At 55.6% G+C, this 18,514-nt stretch overlaps 9 protein-coding genes across 9 annotated transcripts; 4 read left to right on the forward strand and 5 right to left on the reverse strand.

Moving 5' to 3' along the window:
• Positions 1-9: 9 nt before the first annotated feature.
• On the forward strand, positions 10-2,436 carry BO72DRAFT_427895 (chitin synthase; the record flags this gene model as incomplete). Its single annotated transcript, XM_040943003.1, has 5 exons — positions 10-758; positions 820-1,422; positions 1,555-1,680; positions 1,750-2,142; positions 2,248-2,436. Exons 1-5 carry the CDS (start codon positions 330-332, stop codon positions 2,434-2,436), a joined length of 1,740 nt encoding a protein of 579 aa, XP_040801772.1. The 5' UTR covers positions 10-329.
• A 206-nt stretch (positions 2,437-2,642) lies between these two features.
• BO72DRAFT_376762 (putative MFS multidrug transporter) lies at positions 2,643-4,427 on the reverse strand (the record flags this gene model as incomplete). Its single annotated transcript, XM_040941227.1, has 5 exons — positions 2,643-3,549; positions 3,622-3,951; positions 4,004-4,077; positions 4,126-4,147; positions 4,222-4,427. 5 exons carry the CDS (start codon positions 4,425-4,427, stop codon positions 2,643-2,645), a joined length of 1,539 nt encoding a protein of 512 aa, XP_040801773.1.
• A 313-nt stretch (positions 4,428-4,740) lies between these two features.
• Positions 4,741-6,606, reverse strand: BO72DRAFT_95909 (S8 family peptidase). The gene is made up of 4 exons (XM_040950828.1): positions 6,157-6,606; positions 5,657-6,101; positions 5,518-5,606; positions 4,741-5,468 (listed from the first exon to the last, which is right to left on the reverse strand). The coding sequence occupies exons 1-4, from the start codon at positions 6,478-6,480 to the stop codon at positions 5,055-5,057; spliced, it is 1,272 nt and encodes a 423-aa protein (XP_040801774.1). The 5' UTR covers positions 6,481-6,606; the 3' UTR covers positions 4,741-5,054.
• Positions 6,607-8,144: 1,538 nt separating this feature from the next.
• BO72DRAFT_95914 (uncharacterized protein) lies at positions 8,145-9,116 on the reverse strand. Its single transcript, XM_040950829.1, has 3 exons — positions 9,018-9,116; positions 8,837-8,954; positions 8,145-8,780 (listed from the first exon to the last, which is right to left on the reverse strand). Exons 1-3 carry the CDS (start codon positions 9,021-9,023, stop codon positions 8,368-8,370), a joined length of 537 nt encoding a protein of 178 aa, XP_040801775.1. The 5' UTR covers positions 9,024-9,116; the 3' UTR covers positions 8,145-8,367.
• Positions 9,117-9,563: 447 nt separating this feature from the next.
• On the reverse strand, positions 9,564-11,107 carry BO72DRAFT_485645 (putative ATP binding protein). Its single transcript, XM_040947900.1, has 2 exons — positions 10,912-11,107; positions 9,564-10,842 (listed from the first exon to the last, which is right to left on the reverse strand). The coding sequence occupies exons 1-2, from the start codon at positions 10,952-10,954 to the stop codon at positions 9,683-9,685; spliced, it is 1,203 nt and encodes a 400-aa protein (XP_040801776.1). The 5' UTR covers positions 10,955-11,107; the 3' UTR covers positions 9,564-9,682.
• Positions 11,108-11,210: 103 nt separating this feature from the next.
• On the forward strand, positions 11,211-13,656 carry BO72DRAFT_447560 (putative cell cycle control protein (Cwf19)). Its single transcript, XM_040944574.1, has 2 exons — positions 11,211-12,534; positions 12,585-13,656. The coding sequence occupies exons 1-2, from the start codon at positions 11,623-11,625 to the stop codon at positions 13,404-13,406; spliced, it is 1,734 nt and encodes a 577-aa protein (XP_040801777.1). The 5' UTR covers positions 11,211-11,622; the 3' UTR covers positions 13,407-13,656.
• Positions 13,502-14,614, forward strand: BO72DRAFT_95976 (uncharacterized protein). The gene has a single exon (XM_040950830.1). It carries the CDS (start codon positions 13,725-13,727, stop codon positions 14,565-14,567), a length of 843 nt encoding a protein of 280 aa, XP_040801778.1. The 5' UTR covers positions 13,502-13,724; the 3' UTR covers positions 14,568-14,614.
• Positions 14,615-16,095: 1,481 nt separating this feature from the next.
• On the forward strand, positions 16,096-16,866 carry BO72DRAFT_447561 (uncharacterized protein). The gene is made up of 2 exons (XM_040944575.1): positions 16,096-16,340; positions 16,429-16,866. Exon 2 carries the CDS (start codon positions 16,450-16,452, stop codon positions 16,690-16,692), a length of 243 nt encoding a protein of 80 aa, XP_040801779.1. The 5' UTR covers positions 16,096-16,340; positions 16,429-16,449; the 3' UTR covers positions 16,693-16,866.
• Positions 16,867-17,224: 358 nt separating this feature from the next.
• On the reverse strand, positions 17,225-18,317 carry BO72DRAFT_527265 (uncharacterized protein; the record flags this gene model as incomplete). The annotated part of the gene is made up of 1 exon (XM_040950092.1): positions 17,225-18,317. Exon 1 carries the CDS (start codon positions 18,263-18,265, stop codon positions 17,225-17,227), a length of 1,041 nt encoding a protein of 346 aa, XP_040801780.1. The 5' UTR covers positions 18,266-18,317.
• Between the last annotated feature and the right edge of the window lie 197 nt (positions 18,318-18,514).

Below are 18,514 nucleotides of genomic sequence, written 5' to 3' on the forward strand. Positions count from 1 at the left end.
ACCCGTGTCGATACGAGCCACACGAAGGGTCCTGACAGCCTATGGTCAGATACGATCCACCGAATCACCGCACTTGGCCTCTCAATTTCGGGACTTGCATTGACAAATCCAACGGTAATACTCCGTACTACTGACCGACTAGCACTGACTCCAGTCTAGTGACTAGTCAACTCAACTAGTGAATCCATCATTGAGATTTTTTCTACCGGTGACTCCATCATGGCTCCATCTGCGGTCCCCATTCCATTAGGGGATCAAATAAATACACCAATGCATCCGATGCAGCACCCCGAGGAATGTAGTCGTGAGCAGACAGACACACTTCGACCATGGACCACCCACCGATAACCCCCCAACGGGGCCCCCAAGTGCCCCTGCTGCGTCAGATGCTTAACGGGCTGGGCTGTCTGCTGGTGCTGCCCCTGTACTACTACCTCACCGCCGCCACCCGCCATCCCCTCACCTTAGACCTGCTGCTCACCATCCTCGCCGCCGAATACAACCGCTTCACCAACGAGCGGCGTCGGCGCCGCCTCTACCAGCCCACTGCCGCTGCCGCTGACCCCGAGAAGCCGCGGATGGTGGACGCGCACAGCGGACCGGACTGCATGGCCGCCGTGGTGGGCTACCGCGAGGACCCGGGGCTGTTTGCGCGCGCGCTGAACAGCTACCGCGCGGCGGAGGGGTGTCGCTTCATGCTGGTGGGGATCGACGGCGACGAGAAGGCGGATATGGAGATGGTGCGGGTTTTCCAGAACGTACGGCATTCCTCCTCTCTCCCCTCAACACAAATATGGTATACTCACCAACAAACCACAGATCCACCCCACCGCCCCGACCATCCACCTCGACACGCCCCTCGGCGACATCGCCACGCGCACCTTCGACAAACTAGCCACCGCCGACCTGCACGGCTCCCCGCGGGAGGCCTACCAACTGGCCAGCATCGCGCACTGCTGCGACCTGGCGCGCGAGATCCTGGGAGAGCACGGCCTCCTCTCCGGCAGCGGTCCGCAGCAGGTCTGCATCTACCAGCCGCACCACAGCAAGAAGGCGATCATGTTCACGGCCTTCATCTTCAGCCTGGTGCTGGCGGACGCGCGGGGGATCGAGTACCTGTGGTCGTCGGACTCGGACACGCTGGTGTACGCGGACTCGCTGCGGCGGACGGTGGCGACGATCGCGGGCGACCCCGCCGTGGGCGGCGCCAGTTCGGGCCTGCTGGTGCACAACGCGGGCGACTCGGTCGTGGCGCAGCTGGGCCGCATCGTGTACTGGTGCGAGCTGTACCTGACGCGGTCGGTGGCCACGGCGGCCGGCACGAGCGACTGCCAGAGCGGGCCGAGCTCGGCGTTCCGGGTCGCTGCCTTGCCTGGGATCCTGTATCCGTGGTACACGCAGGAGGTTTGGGGGCATCGGATGGTGAGTCCAGCTAGCCAGCCCCAGCCAGTACTTAGTGAGCCCCGGCAGGGGCGAACCAACCCTTCTTTGAAAAACCAGCCCATAACACGCACATAATCCATAGCATGAATATGCTAACAAGAGCAACGGTAGATCGTCAACGAAGACCGCCACCTAACCACCAACCTCCTCCTCCGCGGCTGGACCGTCACTTACGTGTCTGACACGTTAACAGCAACGGATACACCCACCAACCTCCGCAAATGGATTCTCCAGCAGGTACGCCCTCCCCAATCCCCCATCCTCAACCCCCCCCCCCCCCCCCAAAACAATACTAACAACAAAAAGGTCCGCTGGTCCCGCTCCGGCCACATCGAATCCCTCCAATCCCCGCACCTGTACCTCCTTACCTCCCCATTATTCTTCTGGGCGGCCATCAAGCGCGAAGCCGGGCCCCTGCTGGGACTAGGCTACATCCTGTACTACCTGTGCACGGGCGCAAGCCTGGCGTATTTCTCGTGGACGGATCTGGTTGTTCGGCTCGTGTACACGGTTCTGTACAATATCCTCCGGAACCCCGATCGGGGAGTCCGGAAGGCAGTGCTGGGGGTGGGGTTGCTCCCTGCGCTGCTGTTCTATAATATCCCCCTGCCGATTGTGCATTTCTGGAGCGCGGTGACGGTGCTCGAGGATGGGTGGGGGACGAGTATGCGTTCTAAGGAGGCGGGGGTGGTGCCGGATGTGAATCAGCTTGCGTCTCATGGGGAGAAGGGGGAGAGATCTGGGGGTTGGGGTGGGGGTGGGGGAGGTATGTCTGGTGCTGGGGCTGTCGCGCCTGCTGTGCAGACTGGGATGTGGAAGCGGTGGAAGGAGCTGGGGTTCTTTGTGGTGTACATGGGGATTGTGGCGGGGGTGGCCGCGCGGATCCTGGCGGGACATCTCGGGTATGCGGTTTTGCAGACGGAGCGGGCGGTTTGGGGGGCGGTGGTCGTCGGGTTTGCGGGGGCGTTTTGGGGGTTGGTGGTCAGGGAGTAGATGACTGTCTCTCTTGGGTAGGATACTGCTGCTGCTGCTGCATATATATACGGACAATGAGGAACTTGGGTAGTCTCGTGACAGACAAAAACAATTTTATTCGGCATTAATGAACACGAGATCTTGATACTATACTCAAACTCAAACTTCCAAAGGCAGACTTTTGACTCCCCCATGCGAATCGCATCCTCTATCACAGACACCCATCAGTACCCCTCCTCATCCACGCTGTACTCCCGATACATGATCATACTGTACCGCGCGAACGCACTCCGCGCCCGCAGCCCCCGTCCATACCGCGCGAACAGCGGCGGCACCAGACAAAAGACCGTGGCGAGGGCGGCCAGCACCGAGACGGCCCCGTTCGCGCCCAGCCGCTGCAGCATGGGCGCCGAGACGAGCGGCAGCACGGCCGACAGCGTGGCGCGCACCAGGCTCAGCGCCGCCAGGCCGCTGGCCGCGTAGCTCAGATAGCTGTCGGTCAGATACCCGCCCAACACATAGTCGATCTCATTCAGACTGAAGCCCGTCAGCACCAGGGCCACGGCCGAGACCATCCAGGGCACGTGCGCCATGGCCGGCGGGATCGTCCAGGCGAACACCCACAGCGCGGCCGCGAGCACGGGGGTGCCGATCCAGAACCCCAGCAGCTTGTCCTCGGGCTGCAGCGGGCGGCCCTGGCGGCTGTGCTGCGCGATGATGCGCAGATCGAACCACCGCGTCACGAACCCCAGGAACAGGCCCAGGCCGATGGCGATGAAGGGCAGGCACGCGTGGCGCGGGCTGAACCCGAACGACATGTAGATCGGGGGCAGCGCCTGCGTGAACAGGTACACCAGCGCGATGGCCACGGCGCTCATCACCGCCACGATGAACACGATCAGCTCCGTGCACAGCAGCCGGATCGGCCGGAACAGCGCCAACCGCACAAAGGTGTGCAGGTCCGGCGCCTGGTCTGGGTTCAGCGCCTCCGGCGTGCCGGGGATCTGCGTGACCTGCCGGAAGAGCGCCACCTCCCGCGCCAGCAGCAGCGACGGCCGCGACTCGCGGATGGTCAGCAGCAAGAACGCCAGCACCCCGGTCACCATCGCGGCCACGTAAAATAGCCATCGCCTGTGGTTTCGTTAGTGGCACCTTCTCTAGAGTAACCTCTCTTCTTGATGAAGAGGACAGGGAAGGACACACCAGTTCATATCCGCCACGACAAAAGTACTCAGAATCGGACCGACGACCATCCCCAGATTGGCAGCTTGCACCCAGATGCAGATCATCCACACGCGCTCCCGCGAGTTGAACAGATCCTCAATGCTGCCGCCCACCACCGTCGTGGGGATCGCCGACAGAATCCCGCTCATGAACCGCCCAATGATCACCCCAGCCATCGACGGCACCGAGGCCACCACCACACACGCCAGGCTGTACAGCGCGGAGCTGACGACATACAGCTTCTTCCGACCGAACGCCTCCGAGTACGGCGGGAAGATGATCCCCCCGCACGCCTGACCGATCAGGTACCTACGAAGTCAGCACACCCCAGGCTCTGGGCAAACGGACGGCAGATACTCACACCGACACAAAGAGGAAGATCGACAGCTCCTGCGGGACATCAAACTCGCGCACGGCACTGTTGGCGGCGGTGGACTGGACACGTCAGCTCCCTAAACATCACTCCACGAATTGCAGACTTACCCCCGCCGTGCTCACTGCCGTCCTGAAAGTACAATATACCCTCATGGTCAGCCACAGCAAACAGTACTGCACCACCACCCCACCGATAAGACTCACGTAAAGAACTCCAGGAATAGAATCAGCGCGATATCCCAGATCTTCCTCCGCAGCCTCCAATTCCGTGGATGTCGACCGTTGCCAACCGCCCACCGGATGTGCACGCCGTCCGCAGCCATACGAAGGCCATACTGCGGGAGCAGGGACTGCAGAACATCTTTCTCGGACTCGATCGAGGACGTGGTGATTTGGCTGGTGGGCTTCATGGCTTGGGACAAAACGAAGTCTTGCTCAGCTCAACGTTGACCGGACATCATGTCTCGGCAAGCAAAGGGGTCCACGGCCGTCTGTATTTATTCAAGCTGGCATCGAGCCCTGTGGAACGCAAGCACGGACTTAACCGGACGTAATTCACCACGGAAAGCTCTGGGCCATCTGATCTCATAAGTCCTCAGTCGGGTCTTTCTGTGGCGAGGCTAACGCCTGGGTGGAGTCCACTGCTGCCCTCTCGATTATCCCTCATCTTGACCTGTGCCATCCTCGGGACGATGAGGAGTCTATTCTCCTGAAATGCACGACCCAGTGCCACGAATAAACAGTCAGAAGTCGTCGGCCTATCATCGATCGGCTTTTACCCGACAAATCGCTGCGGGATACGCCTGTACTCCAGTGCGGATCGACGTATACGGCCTTCAGCATGGTACTACTTCGGAAGCGTGACGGGAGAGGCTTTGCATGTGCTTGGTTCTATTCGTTGCATCCGTGGCTCTGGAGGTGTCCCTGCAGTCTCATGTCTCAGGTCATTTATTCTCTTAGACTAGCTCCTTATCGCCATCCACCCTAGGAATCTATTAGTCTGGGCCATACCTGGCTACATGTTCCCAAGCTCTTTCTCATTCCAAATCTCCGTCGTTATCTCCATCGCCATCCCCATCTCCCTGGTGGTTGTCTGCTCTTCCGTTTCCGTTATATGCCAAGAGATTCGGGCTTCCAGCGGTATTAGTGACTACGTTCCGTGTGGCCAATGCCTTCAAGCGGGCCGTCACCGCAGCTGGCGTAGACAGGTTCTCAAGCGCCATGAGGTACATCGTCAGACCAGCAACGTGGGGCGTGGCCATTGAGGTCCCCGAGATGCTCCGAGTCGTCGTGTCTGATCCTATCCAAGAGGACAGAATATCCTCGCCGGGAGCAAAAATGTCGACAAAGGCGCCGTAATTAGAGAAATTGGAGCGGGAATTACGTCGGTTGATGGCGGCGACGGTAACAGCATCCGGGGCAGACGCGGGGCTCGTTCGCGAGGCATCTCTCTGTTTCCCTTCAGTGATTACTCCGAACATGAGGCTGTGAGTGACATACATTTTCGTTGCCTGCAGCGACAACAGAGAGCACTCCCTCATCGAAAGCATTTCCCACCGCATCGTTGAACGTGCTGGAATAGCTTCCACCTATGCCCGTAGTCAGCGATAGAGTCACACAAACAACACACAGAATATACCCAAGCTCATATTGATCACAGATTTGCTCGTGCGATTCTTGCTCACGATATCATTGACAGCCCAGTTGAAGCCATCAAGGATGACCGAGGTAGAGCTGGATTCTCCAACAAAGACCTTCACCGAAACCAGAGTCGCTCTCTTCGCCACGCCGTACGTTCGTCCACCAATGATTCCGGCAACATGGGTCCCGTGTCCAACACCATCGACATGCTGTCCTCCAGCAGCATTGTATGCCAAGAGGACGCGACCACCGAATTCGTCATGAGAGCTCAAAATGCCTGTATCTACGATATAAGCATAGGTGCCAATCCCGGCACTATCGTCATAGACGTAGTCAGTGCTAGTCTGTCCTCGATGCGAGATGCATCCTAGGCCCCACGGCGCATTGTGCTCGGTGACCAGTCCGTCGAGATCCCAGACCTGGTCTTCCTCGACGTTCGCAATCTATGAATCAATTAGATTACCGCCAGTTGCGCTCGGAAGGTCAACAAGAACAAACATCTGCATGTTGGCGAATGGCCGCAATGGTGGCATCGTCGAAGGAACCAGCGTATGCAGCAAACCTGTTGATTTTGTAATATCTCTCGATGCCAGCTGGAAGGTCTCCGTCAATAAAACTACGGCCTTCAAGGTGCCGCCTGTGAAGGTTGGTCGCCCAAGCGGTATGCTCGTCGATCTTGGCATCGTCGGTTCCCGGTTTGAAGGTGACAATATACTTCCCCGGAATCGTCTGCAGAGTCTGGCGACTTTCGAGCGTCGGCGCAGCAAGCACGGCAGATAAAAGGGATCCGAAGACCAGCAGGAAACTTCTCAATGAGACCATTGTGGATCATGCAAAGTAGAAGAGAAAATACACCCCTTAGAAAGTTCGAGCAATGTACAAACGTGCTAGGGAGCTCGCCTTATATACCTTCAGCATTGCAAGCTTCGTCTAAAATTGTTAGCCTATCACTTACATGGCCGCCTGCCTTGCAATAGAGCGAGACCAGGGCCCAAGATCTCTGAGCATGTTTAAAACTCTGGGGGTAACATTGCATTCTCAGACGACTTAGTTGTGTCCTATTAGGCAAGACGCCATGCACACCATGCGTGATTTTGGGCCGACGCAAAGGACCAGGGATCGCGGTGACAAGCGGCGCAGAGCTTATTTCTCCGACCCCAGAAAGGCCTCGAGTCAAACCAATCTGGACATCGTCCACCGGATTAAATGGCACACTCTCATTCATGCAAGCCTTGTGGCTTTGACGGTTCCACTGCTGGCCGGCGATGGCCCTGGCATGTCGTATTCAGAACAGCATCCCTTATTCGTTTCCAGACGAACTCTTAATTCTATAATGAGAGAGACAAGCAGAAGAAGCTCTCGTTGCCAGGATGTTGCGCAAGGAGCCCTGGAAAACGGGGGAATGCTTAACCACTTGTCCGAAAATCGGTGCGACCCTCCCTGGGGAGCTGATTTCTCACGAGGTAAAAACCACTGCATGCGCTTATCATCTGTCAAGCAAGTCTGGATACCGATTGGGCGATCGAGAGATTATCAGTAAACAAGAAAGGATAGAGACCACGGCCTAGGATTATTCCTACACTGCCCTTCTAAGTTCGAGGGTCGTACAGTGAGCTCAGGCGCGTTGATCATCCACAGCAGACTGGACTTTCCAGACGATCTACCCCTCTTGTAGGGCGAGGAGCCAGCTTGCCGGTCCGACGTGCTTGTGATAACGCGAGGCCCCTCCCACCAAGTCAGTTACGAAAGCTTGGTACGACCAACCTGCCCCTGAGGATACGCATGTGCCTGGGAAGTCTTCTGATGTGTCGAAACCTAATCATGGCCTTGATGCGAATCTGACTGAAGAAGAGGGCAGCGGGCAAGTGGTTCATTGGTGGTTATTCCTCATCGAGCCGTGGCGATGGGGTTCACGACGGCCAAGACAGCTGACGGTAGTTCAGTTGGCGAGGCATCTGGACGTCTGGCTTAGCACAACTTGACACTTGTACTAGAGTCAGAGTCAAAACCCCATTGATGAAAGGTGGCCGTCAGGAACAGGTTCTACCAATTGTAGGCGGCAATACTTGTGGTATGGTCCTGAGATCACTCGCAGTGGACATCGTTCACGATTCTGCGGGGTGACAGACTGATGGCCCTCTCCTGTCTGCTTCTCTGCAGGGTCTCGACGCAGCCAAGGCCCTCGCACACGTCTGGTGACGGAGGTTTTCTGAACAGGCCTTGGGCGCAGTTCGAATAGATACGGTTGCATCAAGGCAGCCATCGAGACTGTCGTGACCGGAAAGAAGGCCCCTTGAGCCAGTCGGATAATTTCATCGGATGCAACAATTGGAGGTGGAAGAGGAGGATTGGTGTAATGGGAGAGTGTGGCAGGCACGGTCTGACCGGAGTTGTTATTGTTGTGTTTGGTTGCACCGAGTCCCGTGATCCCGGCTGGTCAGGTTTATGTCAGGCACAGGGCAACCCATTGGACCGTACAGCATGCTCTTCAGGCGCGAATACTACGTGAGATCCAGTTGATTCATTTAATGTAATGGAGAAGTAAACAGGACATAAGGAGAGAGAGTATGTCAAATTCAACAGCGAACTATCTCCCTCTTTCTCTTGACATGCGCAGGCTTCCCTCATCTGCAGCCATTTGCATGCATGCAACTATCCACCCTATGTCCAATGACCCCGCCTAGAACATTTTGAGAAGAAGAATCCCATTTACAGGGACTTCTTCCCCGCAAACCTCTTGTCGGCCTCCTGGTTGGCGAACGGGAAGCCGCTGCTCCGCTTATCGACGCCAGTCTTGCGGTTGATCTTGCCCCCGCTGCTCGCAAACAGCGCGCACCACACCCCGACGAAGGCAATGGCGGCGTATCCGATCATCCCGACCGCGTAGGCAATCTGACCAGTAGCCACCCACCAGATGTATGCGTATCCCGCTGACGCGCCGTGGAAGACGGTCGTGACCATCATGGTCGGCACGGCATAGGGGGCCTTGGGGTCGGAATCGTCCGTGGTGACGGGTTGCGCAATGGAGGTGGTCAAGGGCACGGACCCGGTGAGCATGACGGTGAGAACGGCGATGAGGAGTAGACTGAATCCCAAGCAGCGGGAGAAGTACGTTTCGAGCGCTGTTGCGGGTTAGCCATTGGCAGCTGGAGAGACAATCTGTCTGCCGGTTACTCACAGGAAGGGTCGCGGGTTTCGGTCAACAACATTGTGGTCATCATCTCCGGCACAGCGATCAGAGCCAAGCTCTGGAGTCCAAGCCAGCCGGCTGTGGAGTAGGTGTAGGCGTAGAAAACCTGCAGCGCGCGGAATGGTTAGCTCTGTTGTATGGTTGGAGACCGGGACAAGGACAGTCGTACATCCATGATGCGGAGGTAGCTGATGTCTTCTGGCGGTGTTCAATTGTGTTTCGGTTCGGGGGCGTGTTTAAATTCTCTGGTGATCAGGTTGTTGAAGGGAAATGGAACCAGTATAGGCAGCAATTAGAGGTAGTTATAAGTTGTTGTAAGGCAGGGATCATTCCCCATGAGGTCATCGCTTGTTCAGCCCCGATGATGTCACCGCCGGTTTTTCCGCGGATTCAGCCTGGCTCTTTTTTTCTACGTATTCTTCTGTTGTCACTACAACAAAATTCAGGCGAAGAAATGAGAAAAAACAAAAGGGGGAGAGAAGACGAACTTGCAAGTTCCAAGCTGGCAGTCCATAGGGCAGGGGCGGGTTGCTGCAGGTTGAACTGAGCTGGCACTACTACACCCACTGCCATCGGACCATGAACCCCAAGCATCTCCACCATGGCTATAATTCTGATCTGTTATTGTTCACGGTCAAGCCATGAAGAACGATCCAGTCTTCCCAACGTGGACTAGTTGGGTCTATGTTTGGAAATGGATCAAATTGCAATTACCACACCCGAATCATCATTGTCTATGTAAATTGCCATGGCTAGATTCAAATCTCCACCATCAACGCCTTTTCAAACCCCCAGAGAAAGGAAAAACGTGCAAGGTCGACCCATGGTCAGGTATCACTGGTTGATGTTGCTCGCGCGCAGGTATCTGGCAAAGCTTAGATCCTGGTCGGAGGGCGCGGTGCCCTGTTCCGCCAGCGCGTCCTTGTAGCGCTGCGTAAGCCCTTCACTGTCCCCCGCACGAGGGATCCTGTAATCGTCTTCACTGTCCTCATCGTCATCCTGGTCGTCATTCCTGCGTGCCTCCTCTTCCTCTTCAGCCTCGCTAACCGTCTCGGCCTCGTTTTCGACCTTCTGCTTGCCCTTGCTCGAGCCGGAGACGTTCATATCCTTCATGAGCTTGCCCAGCTCGAGCTCGCGTTGCGCCGCCTTCGTCTCCTCACGCTCCTTCCTCTTGCGCTCCAACTCGGGCTTGTAATCGCGTTCGAACTCCTGGCGCTTTTCTTCCACGGCCTCGAAGAATTCGTCGATACCTTCACCCGTCATGGAACTGACTCCAACCAGGTTCAGGTGTCGGTAGAACTCCTCCAACATTAAGCTCATGCTGTTGAGCAGTGAGCCCATGTAGCCACTTCCTGAACCGAAGCCACCCGCGGCGCCCTCAGTACCAAACGCGCCCGACTCTTCTTCCTCCCGCAGGGCCTTTTGGAAAGCATCGAAATCGGTCATCCACTCCTTGGCGAATTCGGCATCTTGGACATCAGTCTTGTTGAAGACAAGGATCATGGGCAACTTCGTCTTGTATAGGATACTGCAGGCGTAGAGCATGTTACTCATAAAGGTACTCGTGGAGCTAGCGCGGGGGGTATCAATAACGTAAGCGATCACAGTAGGGAACGACGAGGCCAAAGTCTCGAGGAGGATGCTGCCGGAGGCACTCCACACGAACACCTCGATCTGACCAGGCGTGTCGACCAGGATGTGCTCGATGGGCTTCGCGGTCGGGTTGCTGGGATTGGGAGCCGTGCGCTTCTCCAGCAACGAGATGATTTGATCGACTTTGGTAGCAAATAGATTCAGAGATGTGAGGATACCGCCGTTGGGTCCGAGGTTATACTGCTTCATAACCTCTCGATAGTTGATGGAGTCACGGATGTCGATGTTGCTCTCGAAAGGAACCGTGTGAACGGCGGGGTCAAGGTTGAGGACATAGGGAATGGTCTTCTTCGAGTGGAGGTAGGAGTTAATTCGCTGCATGAAAGTCGTCTTTCCAGAGCCTGAGTGAAACATACATCGGATTGATTAGATGCATCGTCAGTGAGGGGGATGATCACCATGACACTTACCTGCCATGCCCACGCAGACAACGGCGACCGGAGACTGTGCCATCGTGACGACGAGGTAAAAGATCACTGAGTAAAGATCAAAGACAGGAAGGGAAATTAGAGCAATCCAGTCAGTGGGTGTCAATAGTTTTGGTTAACAAGGGTAACGATGGGAAGCAGAGTATCCGTTGGGACGGCGAGGCGTAGAAATTCTTTTGTCGCGGGGAATTGCAGGTGGAGTCCGTTTGGCCGGAAGCGTTCCAGACGTCATGGCGTTTCTCCGCCGCCGCCTTTTTCCCTTGCTTCGCTTTCTCCCCCCCAACAAGACGAGCTCGGCCTCACTTTCATCCCAACACCATGGCGCTAGAGGATTTCGAAAAATCGCTAGCAGAGGAACAGGAGAAGAGACGTGAGAGAAGCGATAAAGACAGACACCGCCACCACCGTGACCGAGACAGGGACCGCAGCCGCGAGCGCTCGAGGCACCACCGTCACCACCGCCGTTCATCCCGATCGAGAGAGCGCGACCACGACAGGCATCGCGAATCGCGTCGTAGCGACGATACTAGTCACCGACACAAACGCTCGCGCCATTCAACCGACCACGGGGACGATCGCGACCATGATCATAAGCGCCGACACAGGGATAGCAGGGACGAGGAAAGGAAACCGGCAGCCGAAGCAGCCGAAGTGGCTCAGGATGAGGCTCCCAAGCTAAAGCGAGATGCTTGGATGGAGGGACCCTCCAGTCTCGATATCGACTATGTCCAGCGGCGCTCAACCACGCGTTTGGAAGAGGAACCGAAACCCAAGATGCTTTCGGCAGACTACGAGCTGAAAATCCATGGTCGGGAGATCAACACCCATCTACGCGATCTGAAGGACGGAAAGGTTCTGGAGGAAATTGAGGAGAAACCCGCTCAGCATGAGGTTGACTACACATTTGGCGACGCGGGCTCGCAATGGAGAATGACCAAGTTGAAAGCTGTGTATAGGGAGGCAGAGGACACCGGATTGTCGGTGGAAGAGATTGCGGTTAACCGATTTGGAGATCTCCGCTCATTCGATGACGCGCGCGAGGAGGAGGCAGAGCTAGATCGCCGCGAAAGATACGGTGAAGGATATGTGGGCAAGGAGAAGCCCTCGGGCGAGCTCTTTCAGGAGCGGAAGCAACAGGAGAACGTTCACCGTGCCGCGCATGAGCACCTTCGCAGTCCTACCAAGGAGCTCAATGCTGAAGGACAAGGCAAACTAATGGAGACCGTCCCGCCTCAGAACACCACCCAGCATCTTGATTTGACAGCACTCAACCGACTCAAGGCTCAAATGATGAAGGCCAAGCTCAAGGGTGCGTCAGATGCCGCCGAGCTCGAGGAGCAGTACAATGCCGCCGCTGCTGCCATGGCCAACCGCAAGGAGTCAGACGTCGTGGTCCTGGGCGTCATGGAGAACCGGATGCTGGCTGGAAAGAGGAACGAAGTGAAGGCAGTTGAAAACAGACGAGGTCGCGAGCGAGGCAAGGTGGAAGACAACGATGATATGACCATTGAAGACATGGTCCAAGAAGAACGACGGACGCGCGGACAATATGGAGGAGACGGCCGTCGTATCGCGGAGAGAATCGCCAAGGACGCCAAATTCGAGGTGAGGGCTTCTACTAGCATATCGATATCACCCGCTAACATTTCACCCAGAATGATCTCGAATACATGGACGACAATGCGTCCAAGCTTGCCCGTCGGGTGCACCGCTCCGAAATTGACATCAAGAATACCACGATAAATGAGCTGCACAAGATGAACAAGATCCTCAACAATTGTCCCCTATGTCATCACGAAGACACGAACACGCCTCCTATCGCGCCTGTCGTCTCATTGGCGACAAGGGTTTACCTCACACTCCCCACTGAACCCGAGCTCAGCGACCAATGTGCCACCATCGTTCCCATCCAGCACCGGACGAATCTATTGGAGTGCGACGACGACGAGTGGGAGGAAATTCGCAATTTCATGAAGAGTCTGACACGCATGTACCACGACCAAGGCCGGGACGTGATCTTCTACGAGAACGCAGCCCAGCCCCATCGCAAGCGACACGCAGCAATGGAGGTGGTCCCCCTCCCTTATAGCCTCGGCGAGACATCCCCAGCCTTCTTCAAGGAGGCCATCTTGTCATCTGACGCAGAGTGGTCTCAGCACCGTAAGCTGATCGATACCCTTGCCAACTCTAAGAAAGGCATGGGGCGGAGTGCTTTCCGCCGCAGCATTGCCAAGGAGATGCCGTACTTCCACGTGTGGTTCAGTCTGGACGGCGGCCTGGGCCATGTGGTGGAAGATGAGAATCGCTGGCCGCGTGGGGACCTGTTTGCTCGGGAGGTCATCGGAGGGATGTTGGATCTGGGTCCGGAGGTGATCAAGCGGCAGGGCCGCTGGCAACGAGGCGGCGATCCCCGAGTGCCGGGGTTCCAGAAGCGTTGGAGGAAGTTTGACTGGACTCGAGTACTTGTTGAGGGATGATTTCTGTGTGAAATAATGGGGAGAGCTATGCCTTGCACAAAAGTCTAGTCACACGAGCTGGGACATGCAAATGAAAAATGAAGCATAACATAACATCTCACTTTGCTCTCACTTCGTGAGCCGTACGATACTTCATACAATATCCCCCTCCTTTCACTTCTCTTAAAATATCTGGTCTGGTCTCATTTCTCTTCTCTCCACATCTCATCACATCCAACGCACCATCCTCTATAAACATCCAGGATTCAGCTTCAAACCATCACAATCCAGTCAATCCATCATCTCATCCTCCAAACCACACAAAACCCATCCAGCAAAATGACCCCCAAAGCCAACACCAGCCAAAAGCGCAAACGCATCCCCACCAAAGTGATGGAATCCAAAAAACAGCGCAAGACAAAGAAAACCAACACCCTCAAGACCAGCGCACCACCATCATCCCCGGACACCCAATCCCACGCCACCATAACACCCCCCCAAACCCCAACACCACCGCGGTCATTCTCGGTCGGAACCCTCTCCCCCAGCGACAAAGCCGCCCACAACCGCCTGCAGCAGCAGATCCTCGCCGAGACCGAGATCCTACACGTCTACCTCCGCAGCCTCCGCAACCGGCTCACGCAGACGCCCTCGCGCGACGCACAGTACGCGATCTGCAAAGCCAACGCCAAGGGCATCGCAGCGCAGTACGCGATCCTGGCGGACCTGAGAACGGAGCTCGAGTATTTCGGACGCAGCATCGAGCTGCATGCGCTGGATGCGGCGGCGGCAGCGAAGCAGAAGACAACCGGCGAGCTGCAGAGTCCCAGCTGGGCGGAGGTGGTCGCGGCATGGGGCCAGCCGGTCGCGGATCGTGTGAGGCGCTACACCCATTCCATTACCTTCTGCATGTCCCTGGTTTGGTTCGCCAAGCGGGGGTTCGAGTGGAAGACTGTCGCGAATTTGCTGGTGACGGCGGTGATCAGCCGGCTGGAAGACTCCAGGCGGCCGAGTCAGCTGGCGCTACTGACGGCGGATGCGGTCTACGCGAAGAACCGGATCCCGCGGCCTGCGCCGGTGCTGGCGGCGAAGGATGTGCTCAGGGTCGGGTGTCGGTTGGATCGGTTTGGGTTGTTGGTGCAGGTTTCGGTGGAGGAGAGGGAGTGGGCGAGGTTCTTGTAGGTTCGTCTGACTTGGTCCGTATGGGTGAGAGGAATACAACTATGAGCTTGGGTTTGTAGCAGGGGTTTTCGATAGTTGATGATCGGTTTGTGACTATGGCTGGAGGTATACTTGGGGAGGTGAAGATGTGCAAGCATTGAAGCATGTCAAGCAGAAATGTGAGCTATCAGGGATAATGGAAGGCACAGGCTTGGCTTTCAAGTAAGGTCTCCTTCTGCAAAGTTCCCCAGCAAACAGTTTTCTTGTCACCACTCTCACGCACAGTGATCTATGTGAAGAAAAGGAGGGAATGCAAGTCACGGGACTGCATGGCATGCATATAGATTCAAGATCGACCCATTCGAGTGTAGCATGTGTGGAGCGTTAATAGTACACCAGCCTTAAAGTGAACTCTATGCGAGCATGCCGATAGGTTAGAACATTCCCTGCAAAGAGCCAATCGTGGGCAACTACTAGTAGGTACGGTACCTAATGTATCTACCTGGAGAGGAGTGAATCTGCTTTCATGCAGGTACAAGACACTGGCACTGTTGTCAGCAATTGTGAGCCAATGGAAAAACAACCGGCATCAGCATTGATCAGCCGGGATGGGCAGATCAACGGGGCCAACGTTCTCCCACCCGAACCATGTGCCCGGGCGTCTAGAAGGATTAGCCATGACAGTACTATTAAATTGCATGTCCGCTACAAGAAAATACATGAACCGCTTGGACTTTTCTATGGCAGTCCAACAACATCGGCCAATCTGCCTCAGAGTATGCGACCAAGTCCCGTAACCTTCTCTGAGCCCTGACAAGGAGCGAAGCCAATAGGGTCTGTCTGATTACCATACATCAACAAGAGAATGCGAGAAACTAGCGAAGACCCTTCTCCGGTTGACTTATACTCTCACAGAGGAAAAACAATGGAGTTCTTCTCAGATCGCGTCTCAAAGTACCACGGTCCACGCACAGCCTTGAGTCAGGCAAACCAGGGGCCCCCGGCAACTCATTGGACATGTTTGATGACCCTTCAGATAGTGTACGATAGTGTACCTGAGCAGCCCACGGAACAGCCGATGCCAATGGAGCAGCCCAATGGGAGACCCCACCCCGAGTTCAAGTTTCAGGGCCCGCACGCAACAATTGGCCTCACCAAGAATTTCATTTCCTCGGACCCCACGCACAGGACCCAAACACAGTCCAATCCACCGGCGAGGCTGATGAGACGACACGACGACGGGGGGGAATGAGAGCCAAGCATCGCAAAGTCAAATTGGCCGCAGTAGTTCAGGAGTTCATGTATGGTGGGTTGGAGGCGCAAAACTCTTCCTACCGGAACAGGCATGGTGTGTCAGCGCTAGGACTGCTATCTGGAGGCTCCCATTGGCCGGCTCGCTAATGACGTCACTGACACCTGAACCATACGCTTTGCGGACTAGCGGGGGATGCGATGGAGATGCTTGGCGCTGCGATATACTCCTGCACCGAGACCCCGAAATAGACATTTCGAGCTGGATGAGTGGAGGGCAACATAAACAGAGATTTCAGCTGGGGAAGGGGGGACAGAAGGAGGAGTTGGGGGTATATAAGCATGCGATCCTCGCGGATCCTGGGAGAAAGTATCCCAGACCAAAGCATTCATTCTCTTTGCGCATCATCCAGTCATTCGTTTGATTCGTCCTTACTATACTCTCTTTTTGTTTCGATCGCTACTTGTGTGTTGTATCACTGAGCCTATATACCGATACTTCACTTCTGGATATACACTAAGCTTCCTTCATTCCTTCACAAAGTGAGTACACGTCCTTCAGCCTCCGGGATCACTCACTTCCCTCACTTATATACAATGATCACCAATACTAACCACCACAAACCCCCAGTCACACACACAACCATTCACAATGATCGACAAATCCGCCATCATCGTCTTCGTCATCCTGGGCTGCGTGGTCTCCGTCCTCATCGGATACTCCATCCACTCTGTCGCCACGGGCGGGTTCCGCAACGACGAGCAGGAACGAGAATTCTCCCACGAACAGCGCTCCTACATGCGGGAGTTGCGCCTCCGCGACATCAACTGGATGGCACGCGACAATGGCCTGCGATACAACCCGGAGCCGCCCCGCGATCTGGAGAAGCAATGATACATAATGGTTACTTAGAGCGTTTGGTGCATTTTCGGTGTTCAGCATTCAGGTGTTTGGTTTTTGGGTTGGGGTGCAGTGGGAGTTGTGCCGTCTGCAAGATATTTCCGTTTTGGGATGAGTGTATTATAGTGTATTGGGTATATAATTGTGTTGGGCAATAACTTGTTATATTCTGTCAAACTGCCAGGTGGAATCCTGGGTATACTTAACTTTGGAGATGGGGAGCAATAGGCACCTTTGACTATTGTGACCGAGCTGAAGAGGTCCTTACCTGCGAACGTTCAGTAACCCAATGTAGTGAGCAGTTCTTACCTCATATCGAGAAATCAAGCTCCTACAATTTGTCCGCCTAGTATATTCAGGTATCCCTCATCCTGCACAGATGCTGCCGAGGTTTATCACAGTGCGCCGAGAGATCTACACGGAAATGAAGAATGCAGCGATCTATATCTCCAGCATGCTCAGCGTGCCCACCATCATGAAGGAGTGCTGACAATTGTGGTATAAACCCAGCCCAAAGTTTACAGAATTACCACTGCACTTTCCAGAGAGCATCACTATCATCGGGATAAATGCCTGGCGGACGCACAAATGCATGATATGCCGCCGAGTGGTGCCGCTCCTGCGCGATCGCCGCATACAGAGAACCAGGGCAATTCGACCGCGCATACATCCAGCCAAGCACCGGCGCCCGTGACCCTTCCACCTTGTCGAAGAACGTCAGTAGAATCTCATCCTCGGGCTTCCAATCCTCCTCATTTTCATCCTCTGGCGGCTCTTTGTGAATTTGCCCATCCGTCCATTCGGGTCGGTGGTATCCACGATATTTGTCGGGCGTCCAGTCCCTCTCTAGCACGATCATGGGAGCACCATGGTGCTGTTCTTCCGACCGTGCCGCTTGAAATTGCTCCAGACAGTAATCATCGACGACCAAGCACATTCGATACTGCGGCACCTCCTCATCTCGCATCGCCACCGCACCAGGCCCGTCCCGTTCTTCGGTGGTGTCGGAGACCCATTCTGCAAAGCGGGTGCGAATAGCCTCGCGTGTCGCAGGGCCAATTCCCAGTCCCCCATCCCTGTTCTCATCCAGGATGGGCACGTCGGGCTGGATGATTGGGCAGTAGAACCGGGGGAACAGCGCGTCGGTTTGACCCGGGTTGGTCTCAACCCGCGCAGTACGAAAGTTCTCATCCTTGCGGAATTCAGTGTAAATCCCGCGGTACAAGTTGATTAGATAGGCTGACCACAGCTTCTCCTTATTCTCTACGTTGGTGGGCGAGGTGGTGAACGCTCGGAAAATCGGGAACCCCCAAGTCCTGCCATTGAAACGCTGAAGAAGTGTGGAGATATAGGTGAGGTAGTTCTCTTGATTGCGATGAAGAAGGTCTGGAGGAAAGTTAAGGGGGACATCTGTGAGAGGAGGACCTTTTGGGATGGTGACGCGGTTGATGTCCTCCTGGGGGATGGTATACCAGGGGTGGAAGTGGTATCGTTGGATTAGTGGGCCATGCAGATGGGGATTGAGGATGGGCTTCCTCAGGACTGTCAAGGAGCGGTGCAGGCGCATTGTAGCGGGCTCTCTCCCGTTGGGTTTTTGAGACAGAGAAAGAATACGGAAAGATCATACAGGTAGAGCCCGGGCAGGAATGGTTTCAATATATATTGTACCTGGTGCTTAAATTTACCTAGATCTATGCGTCCACGGTCGAGGCCGCTCTTGCCCGTCTAGGGCTAGCGCCATCCGCACTTGTGGGGCGAGCATGAGCGACCGACCGAGTGACGCTCCGACCCGTCGCAGTTCGCAATAAACCCACCC

This window comes from Aspergillus fijiensis (genome assembly GCF_003184825.1).
Source record: "Aspergillus fijiensis CBS 313.89 unplaced genomic scaffold BO72scaffold_20, whole genome shotgun sequence".
Taxonomy (NCBI): domain Eukaryota; kingdom Fungi; phylum Ascomycota; class Eurotiomycetes; order Eurotiales; family Aspergillaceae; genus Aspergillus; species Aspergillus fijiensis.